The sequence below is a fragment of the Arachis hypogaea genome, chromosome 19 (genome assembly GCF_003086295.3).
Source record: "Arachis hypogaea cultivar Tifrunner chromosome 19, arahy.Tifrunner.gnm2.J5K5, whole genome shotgun sequence".
Classification (NCBI taxonomy): domain Eukaryota; kingdom Viridiplantae; phylum Streptophyta; class Magnoliopsida; order Fabales; family Fabaceae; genus Arachis; species Arachis hypogaea.
In genome coordinates this window covers 13,949,433-13,959,245 of record NC_092054.1, presented here as the reverse complement: position 1 = coordinate 13,959,245, position 9,813 = coordinate 13,949,433, and the positions used below count along the sequence as shown (strand labels likewise).

Sequence of the window (9,813 nt, the reverse complement as noted above, 5' to 3'; positions counted from 1 at the left end):
TTTCGGTGACTTAAAAAAAAAATTATTAAAAAAAGAAAAGGAAAAAAAAAAAAGAAGAAAAGAGGAAGATTCACTTTGTATTTAATCTTCTTTTACTCATACATGATTGTCCATGTCTCCTGACTCATTTTAGTCTAAAATAAGAAATTAAAAAAGTAACAAATTAAAATACAAAAATGAAATATAAAAAAAAATTGAATAAATCAAATTCGATTGATATATATATTTTTTTTAACGGTGACCAAAATTTCATTAACTAGAAATTAGAAGTCCAACCTTATAAGAGTATAAAAAGAGTAAGGATATCTTAGAACAAGATTCTAAATTGTTTATCTATGTTAAAAAGTAAAAAAGTTGAATTTTACTACATTTTAGATATAAGATATACGTCACTCAAAGACTTTAAAAAAGCGTTCCAACAAATAGATATATTTTGTTCCGTATATGAACATGTTCAACAAGTTAGAACGTTTGAATTTTTTTTTTTTTTTTGGTATAAAAAAATAACAAGACTAGAAATTAAAGTTAAAACGTTTGATAAAATCTTACTTCTACTTAAAAATCATATAATGATCAAAGTAGCAAGATTAGAATTTGGTCACCCTAAAATTGTTATCGGATACACTCTTTTCATTTTGTCAAAGGACTTATATAGATGCTCAAAGTGGTTAAGTATTAATTAGTTGGAATATCAGTATGAGAAATAGATTTTCTTAATTTTGACTTAGATAAAGTAGAAATTATAGATTGAGGAAGTATTTAATTTATAAGTAGTATTTTTATTTTTTCAAAAAAAAGTTATTAGGTATTTAGAGCATAATTTGAATCATGATTGGGTTTCCACCTCACCTCAACTTGATTAAGTTGCATTGGATTAACAATAAAATATGTGATATAAATATTTTTAATTTTGTTCTTAAAAACCATTATAATTGAATAATGACAAGCTAGGTCTCCACAATTTAAATCTTCATGTTATCTCTAATTTTTTATTTATGTAGAAGCAAATTAAAACTACTTTACCTATATATATAAAAGTTAAAAACGATAATGTTGCTTATTTTTTATTTTTTTTAACGTATATATAAAACAATTCAAAATAGCTTTTTATTAAAAAAAAAATTAAACTCTCAACATTTTCATGTATTATATATATATATATATATATATATATATATATATATATATATATATATATATATATATATATATATATATATATATTAAATGAACTAAATTATAATAAATATTTGGATAAAAATTATATTATATAATGATCTTTTTAACTAAAGTAGTTATTTAATAAGTTTTAATTTTTGTTAATGAAACAATCTATCCATTTGTCAAGTAATATGAAATAAAATATAATTATTTTATATTTTATATGTTATAAATAAAATTATTATTTTAATATTTTTTTTTAAATATTATAATAATTTGATTGCATAATAATTTATCATAATGAATACAAAAATAATTTATATGTTTATATTTTATAATTTTAATATAAGTATTTATTATTTAAACTATTTTTAAAAAAAAAACTTAATTAAGTTGTTTATTCAAATTGAATCTTAATGTTCAACTACAAAAAAAAAAAGACAATTAAAAAAAAATCCTTTTAACTTGTTTGTAAACTTTTCTCATTATTTTTATAGGAATCTTAATGTGCAAGTGGTACACTACAAGGTTTTTATTTATTTGTGGCAGTTTTTTTCTTATTTGTGGAGGTTTATAACTCCCACCAAATAGTTTGTGGGAGTTTCTAAAACCCCCAAAATTTGAGGTGCCACGAGATCTTTTGTGAGAATTTTTAAAAACCTCAACAATCTATTCAGTGGGGGTTTAGTGTGTGTTTAGTGGGGTTTTATATTGAATTTTTGTGGCAGTTCTTGGCCAATGTTTGTGGAGGTTTCAAACCTTCACAAACCTATCAATATAATTTTTAAAAATTAATTTACATTGTTACACTACTGATCATTTATTATTAAAAAGAAATATTTAAACAAGACATTAAAAATATAGAAGAAAATTAAAATAAAAGAAATACTTTAAAACAAAATATAGGACACTTCCATCATTTTCCAATCACGCTAATTACAACTACAAATGAATAGTATATTTATACCGGTAGAATCTAACAGCAACTCAAATAAACCTATTCCAAAAATAAAGCTATCCAAATGCTTTGTAACATTAAAGAAAGTCTAAACAGCACAATGAGAAAATAAGTTACTAAGCCATTGAATTAATAACATGCTAGTGGTTAACATGTAAATATATGCAAGGAAAACATCTCTATTCTTGGTGAAAATGAGTCAGAACCAATCTTCATTTCACTAAACATGACTGTTAGATATATTAACAAGGCCAATTGACATACGTACAAAGCTTCACTATAATATTGATGCATCCCCAGCATCTGCCAATCAAGGAAATGGAACTCCTTCAAGATTTTAATATTCAGTTACAAGAGAATATAACTCTGAAAAGAATGACAGAGGCACATTGTAAACCTTTTTCAGGAACGATGACAACAGGTGCTGCTTTGCAGTGGTGGAAGCAGTACTCTCCAACACTTTTCTGTAGCACACTGAACAAAGAAGAAACACACACTTGCATCAGAAATTCAAAACAGTATTGAATAACTGCAGAGGGAATGGAGAGGCAAACCTTTGAATTATACATACTCATTAAAAGGTGTAAAAATTTACTTGCTGCTCCTATATTCATATCTTTTCCCTTGAAAGCACAATGTTATGATTATGAAATTGGCCCAAGCCCAAACTTTAATAGCACCACCACGTTCTACGAAAACAATTTCACACAACCTTATATCATATTTTTCTTTATTATTATTTATTTATTCTTTTATGGTGCAAACCATATGAAAAATTTTTAAGTATTCTAAAAATAATGTTGTTCTAGTAATAATGTAATATTAACTATTAATATAAATTATGTATATATTTATGATTAAGATCTATGACTAAAACCAATGAAACACTAGTATTTTATAGCATATTTGAGACAACATAGATGTAGTGTCATTTTCAAGTGTTTTACTTGACTATTTACTATATTTAATGTTTAAAGTCTTATAACTGCAAGCACATCATTGAATAATAATGTAAACGAAAAGTCTCGAAAAACAAAAGTCTTAAGTCAAAAATGGATAAAACTTATTTTTTTTTTAAAAGACTAAATAAAGCAAATTTGAATTATTTGGATTTTTTTTTGTCTCTCTAACATTATTATAATGTTTACATTGTAACTACATAACAATTAAACTCGCTAATTAATTAAAGAAAAGAGAAAAGAATATTATATATAAAGTGGAAAAAATGATAATATTAGAAGGGTGGAAGTTACTTAAGAGAGTAATTGCTGCAGATAGAGTTCCACCTGTAGCCACCAAATCATCAATAACAATGGCTTTGTCACCATGTTTCACAGCACCAACATGCATCTCCAAATAATCACTTCCATATTCTAGATCATATTTTTCTGAAATTACTTCACCTAAATATGAACCACGAGTTAAGTAGCATCATTAACGAAACAGAATAACACAACTAAAATTTGTAGAGGAGAAGGACGGAATAGCTAAAAGAACAAGCATTATATGACAATTTACGAACTAAAATGATCAAAATCTATTTGGCCAATGTAACTTAAAGCAAAACTAAGCAACATGTTATGTCCTGCTTCTAAATATTGAATGCAAGCATGGTAGTTTTCAAAATCGATATGATAGCTTAAGAACATATTTTCAACCTAGTTTTTTCATGGATGCTTTGGTTTCTGTTTCAGTCAGCTAATCAACAAATATTGACAGAACATATGTACCTGGTAGCTTTCGAGGTTTGCGCAAAGGAACAAACTTTGAACCAATGGCTAATGCTATTGAGGGGCCAAAAAAGAATCCCCTAGCTTCCACTCCTGCATATTAATCAAATAATCTAATCAAATTAGCACATAAGATTGAAGAGGGTCAACATCATTAGCAAAGAACATGGTCTTTTAGGTTATGTTTATTGTTTAGTAGTTAAGACAGGACATACATACAAAGCTTTAATACACTAGCCCAACTCTTAATAAGCTTTGCAAAGATTTGGCATATAATAGCAAGATACATACCAAGTCTAAGTACACTACTACAAGCAAAATAACCACCAATATTTTTTCTACTATCAGCCAACAATTTTACAATCCCATCCAACAATAAAAGAAAGACATAAAGAACATATTTCAGAATAATCAGCTGGAGAGAGAGAAAAAGAGAGAGAGAAGAAGAAGCAGAAAGAAAGAAGAGAGGATGACCTGTAATATAGCATTAGGTTCTTGAGTCCACCAACTAGCACATGCATCAAATAGCAGAGCTACAACTTCTGTTCTCTGAGCCTTTAAAAAAACCAACAAACTAGAATCATGTAGTAACAAGTTATCACTTATCACCATATAATGACATCTGTAGTAATTGTATAGAATTCATGACTCTAATTCTAAAATAAACACTAAGTGCAGCAAGTTCAAGATAGTTTGGTCTCCTAAGATATTCCACGTAGTATTGCAAAATAAAAATTCATAGATTTAAGAAGCATTATTAAAAATAACTAAATAGATAAATATAGTAATAACAAAAGATAAAAGACAAATGGCAATTAACCAAAAAAATTTTGAGGATGAAACCAAATATTCCACTCAAAACAAACCTTTTGGAACAGGGGGTAGCACTAGAACAGGAAGTCTGCATGAAGAAGTGAACAAAAGTATATAAGTAAAGATCATACTGAAGAACAGAAGAAAAATCGAGACAAAAATAAGGAACATAGCTTATCCTTCAAGAGTATGAAGATTTCTCTTTATGTAATGCCACAAGTAGAAAGCAAATATAGCAACTAGTATGATCAAGCTTACTTGTTTCGCATATAAGACATTATTCGAACCCTCGTTTAGAAGGCCATGATCTTCCAAAACAACAGCAACAACATCATAACCTCGAAGAGTCAAGCTCTCATAAGCAGAAATCGTTCCAGAAATGTGAAAATAGCGGACCTAGAAAAATGTGCAAGCCTTTTGCATTAACATATAAATTGAGACATATATTCATTTGAAATTGAAATTGTAACTAAAGTACCAAAATTCTGGAGCACCAAATTCACTTATATAAGTCACATTAAAGTGATCCAGAAGCACCGGGACTCGCAACTCCACCTGCAGTTTCCACCACACACATAGAAGTTATTGAAGACTCTGTGGAGAATTGTTGCTTCTCTCTGGAATTCTTTAGATTCTTTTCCTGAAAACCACAATATTAAGTTTGTTAATTGATCCTGCTAAAATTATTTCATGTTAAACTACTATTCTAATATTATCTTACCTTTGCTTTCTGCATTGTGTTTTTAGCATTAAGCACTTTGATTTCATTACTGCTTTCACCTGAGAAAGAAAGGAAATTTCAGGAATATATTTAACTTTGTTCTGATGTGAACATTTCTTGAATATGTATTTTAACCTGATTTCTGAAAATATATAGATGTAAAAACAAAAAGAAAAAAAAGTGCTCAGCTCCAAAATTTAACTCCAGTTACCAGCTTCTGTCAAATCTGATTTGGAGAGTAAGGAACCAAAATGGAAGATACATAGATAAAATAGTTCAGTAAATTAGTCAGAGAACTTTAACCACATGAATCACTCCACATTTAAACAAATAAAAACTGAAGAAGAAAAGAAAACATACTGAAACAGTGCTTCGATTCAGAAACTTTCAACGTGGCAACTACAGCGACAAGAAGTCCAAGTGCAAAAGCACTCACTTTCTCAACCTCATGCTCAAACGGCAACAGCTTCTGAACGAGGTCTTCTTCTGTCACGGGAGCCGGGAGGAGCTTGGAGGTGCTAATTGCTGAACCAAAGCCGGAATAGCTCCTCATTTGATAATCACGTTCACCACTTCCTCTGCAAGACACAACCACTGAAGGATTTACACCTAGAGACATGCACGACCGAATTTGCCAAAAATTGAAACGAAGGGAGCAACACGCTAGGAGATCGAGGAAGAGGAACGGAGGATTTACCGTTTTTGGCAAGATCAGCGAGCGCGTGAGTGGCGTGCTTGGCGGCGGCTCGATCTGACTCCTTCCATGAGAAAGTGGAGCAGAGGATGGAAACCTGCTCCTGGACCTCGGCAAGGATGGCGTCGCGGGCGTCGCCGGTGACTCTCCCTCTGATCTCAGATGCTACGGCGAGTTTGATGCCTGATGGTGACAATGGCGAAAAAATATACCGCGGCGGCTAGTTGATCTAGGGTTCATTCTCAATCTTCTCCCTTTTCGAAATTTTTTGGACAAGTTTTTGGTTGGAGTTAAATTTGCATTGTTTGGATTTAATCAGAGCAGGTTAAGGATTGGTTATTGGTTTAGAAAATTGGGCTTAAAAAGTTTAAACTAACTTTAATCAACGGAGGTTTTATATTTTGCCATACATAAAATATGTTATGGGAGTTTTTTAAAACTTCCACAAAAAAAACCTCCCATAAACAAGTAGAAATCTTGTAGTGGTATATTATTAAGATAATTATGAAAAATAGCATATTTATACCAATTAAAATATAATAAAAAATCTGCAAAAATATATATTTTGATTTACACAAATGTTTGATAAATATCAATTATTAAATTAGTCATTACATATTTTTATATATTTAAAGCCTGCAAAAGTCTTTATCTAATCAAATTTTTAGAACAAAACCGTTAAATTTTAACACGAGATATTGAAAATTTTTACGAGAACAAATATGAGAATTTAAAATACCATAGAATAATTGAAATAAATTAAAGATCGAAAAAATAAGAAATATTAAAAGTAAATTTCTTTGAACAAATATGACCGCATATATAACTATAAGAATCTCCATGAAAAACTTAATATCACCTTCACCATTTGTTATACATCCACCTACAATATATTTGTCTAGGATTTGGATTCTCTAAATTTTGAATTTTACTTTAGATGATAAAGTATGACTTATTGGTGCACGAAATTGTGATTCACACTTCCGCACAACTAACCAGCAAGTGCACTGGGTCGTCCAAGTAATACTTTACGTGAGTAAGGGTCGATCCCACGGAGATTGTCGGCTTGAAGCAAGCTATGGCTATTTTGTAAATCTTAGGCAGGAGATTAATGATGAGAGTGATTGTATTTATGAAAAATAAATAACATGAAATAAAGAGTACTTGTGATTCAGTAATGGAGAACATGTTGAGGTTTTGGAGATGCTTTGTCTTCTGAATCTCTGCTTTCTTACTGTCTTCTTCTTCACGCACGCAAGGCTCCTTCCATGGCAAGCTGTATGTTGGTGGATCACCGTTGTCAATGGCTACCATCCATCCTCTCAGTGAAAATGGTCCAAATGCGCTGTCACCGCACGACTAATCATCTGTCGGTTCTCACTCATGCTGGAATAGGATCCATTGATCCTTTTGCGTCTGTCACTACACCCAGCAATTGCGAGTTTGAAGCTTGTCACAGTCATCCCTTCTCAGATCCTACTCGGAATACCACAGACAAGGTTTAGACTTTTCGGATCTCAAGAATGGCTGCCAATAATTCTAGCCTATACCACGAAGACTCTGATCTGAATCAGGAGGCTAAGAGATAAGCACTCAGTCTAAGGTAGAACGGAAGTAGTTGTTAGGCACGCGTTCATAAGTTGAGAATAGTGATGAGTGTCACGGATCATCACATTCATCAAGTTGAAGTGCGAGTGAATATCTTAGAATAGAAACAAGCGTGATTGAATGGAAAACAGTAGTAATTGCATTAATTCATCAAACACAACAAAGCTCCTCACCCCCAACCATGGGGTTTAGAGACTCATGCCGTAGAAGATACAAGTTCGAATATAAATTGTCATGAGGTGAAAATACAATAGTAAAATGTCCTATTTATAATGAACTAGTGACCTAGGGTTTACAGAAATGAGTAAATGATGCAGAAATCCACTTCCGGGGCCCACTTGGTGTGTGCTTGGACTGAGCATTGAAGCTTTTACATGTAGAGACTTTTCTTGGAGTTAAACGCCAGCTTTTGTGCCAGTTTGGGCGTTTAACTCTAGCTTTTATGCCAGTTCTGGCATTTAATGCCAGAATAGGGTAGAAAGTTGGCGTTTAAACGCCAGTTTGCATCATCAAAACTCGGACAAAGTATGGACTATTATATATTGCTAGAAAGCCCAAGATGTATACTTTCCAACGCAATTGAGAGCACGCCAATTGGGTTTCTGTAACTCGATAAAATTCGTTTCGAGTGCAGGAGGGTCAGAATCCAACAGCATCTGTAGTCCTTTTTCAGCCTCTGAATAAGATTTTTGCTCAGGTCCCTCAATTTCAGCAAAAAAATACCTGAAATCCCAGAAAAACACACAAACTCATAGTGAAGTCCAAGAATGTGATTTTTGAATAAAAACTAGTAAAAACATAATAAAAACTAACTAAAATATACTAAAAACATACTAAAAACAATGCCAAAAAGCGTATAAATTATCCGCCCATCACAACACCAAACTTAAATTGTTGCTTGTCCCCAAGCAACTGAAAACAAAATAGGATAAAAAGAAGAGAATATACTATAAATCCCATAATATCAATGAAGCTTCGTTCAAATTAGATGAGCGGGGCTAGTAGCTTTTTGCTTCTGAATAGTTTTGGCATCTCGCATTTTCCTTTGAAGTTTAGAATGATTGGCATCTATAGAAACTCAGAATTTAGATAGTGTTATTGATTCTCCTAGTACAGTATGTTGATTCTTGAACATAGTTACTTTATGAGTCTTGGCCGTGACCCTAAGCACTTTGTTTTCTAGTATTACCACCGGATACATAAATGCGTAGACACATAACTGGGTGAACCTTTTCAGATTATGACTTAGCTAAAAGTCCCCAATTAGAGGTGTCCAGAGTTCTTAAGCACACTCCTTTTGCTTTGGATCACGACTTTAACCACTCAGTCTCAAGCTTTTCACTTGGACCTTCATGCCACAAGCACATAGTTAGGGACAACTTAATTTAGCCGCTTAGGTCAGGATTTTATTCCCCTTGGCCCTCCTATCCATTAATGCTCAAAGCCTTGGATCCTTTTTATTTTACCCTTGCCTTTTGGTTTAAAGGGCTATTGGCTTTTTCTGCTTGCTTTTTCTTTCTCTTTTTTTCTTCTCTTTTTTTTTCAAGCTTTCTCTATTCACTGCTTTTTCTTGCTTCAAGAATCATTTTTATGATTTTTCAGATCATCAATAGCATTTTTCCTCTTCCATCATTCTTTCAAGAGCCAACAATTTTAACATTCATAAACAACAAATTCAAAAATATGCACTGTTCAAGCATTCATTCAAAAGACAAGAAATATTGCCACCACATCAAAGTAATTAGACTAATTTCAAGATATAATTTGAAATTCATGTACTTCTTGTTCTTTTGTGATTAAAAATATTTGTCATTTTAGAAAGGTGATAGATTCATAGGACATTCATAGCTTTAAGGCATAAACTTTAAATTTTATTAATCATGGAATAAAAATAAGACTAAAAAATAAATATAAGAGCAGACCAATAATAATAGAAGACAGAAAATAAAAAAAAAAAACAGAAAAATAAATGACTCTTAAAATAGATTCCTAATAATAAATGTTATCACAGAGTTAGGACTCAACAACCTTGATTTTGAGAAGTGGATGCTCCTTCAATCTGTGGGGTGTCTAGTCCCTCAAGGGAGAGCTTCTGGTGCTTCAACTCTTGTAGCTCACGCCCTTGCTT

At 31.5% G+C, this 9,813-nt stretch overlaps 1 protein-coding gene across 13 annotated transcripts; it reads right to left on the bottom strand.

The window, feature by feature from the left end:
* Positions 1-2,050: 2,050 nt before the first annotated feature.
* On the bottom strand, positions 2,051-6,572 carry LOC112777951 (uncharacterized). 13 transcript variants are annotated; one of them, XM_072227152.1, is made up of 12 exons: positions 6,081-6,572; positions 5,744-5,961; positions 5,384-5,442; positions 5,141-5,302; positions 4,921-5,058; positions 4,716-4,750; positions 4,324-4,404; positions 3,850-3,942; positions 3,373-3,522; positions 2,674-2,808; positions 2,517-2,593; positions 2,051-2,422 (listed from the first exon to the last, which is right to left on the bottom strand). In XM_072227152.1, exons 2-4 carry the CDS (start codon positions 5,934-5,936, stop codon positions 5,180-5,182), a joined length of 375 nt encoding a protein of 124 aa, XP_072083253.1. In that variant the 5' UTR covers positions 5,937-5,961; positions 6,081-6,572; the 3' UTR covers positions 2,051-2,422; positions 2,517-2,593; positions 2,674-2,808; positions 3,373-3,522; positions 3,850-3,942; positions 4,324-4,404; positions 4,716-4,750; positions 4,921-5,058; positions 5,141-5,179. The 13 variants fall into 13 exon arrangements, with proteins under 13 accessions (XP_072083253.1, XP_072083252.1, XP_072083255.1 ...); XM_072227151.1 differs by having other exon boundaries at positions 2,691-2,808; XM_072227154.1 differs by having other exon boundaries at positions 3,406-3,522.
* Between the last annotated feature and the right edge of the window lie 3,241 nt (positions 6,573-9,813).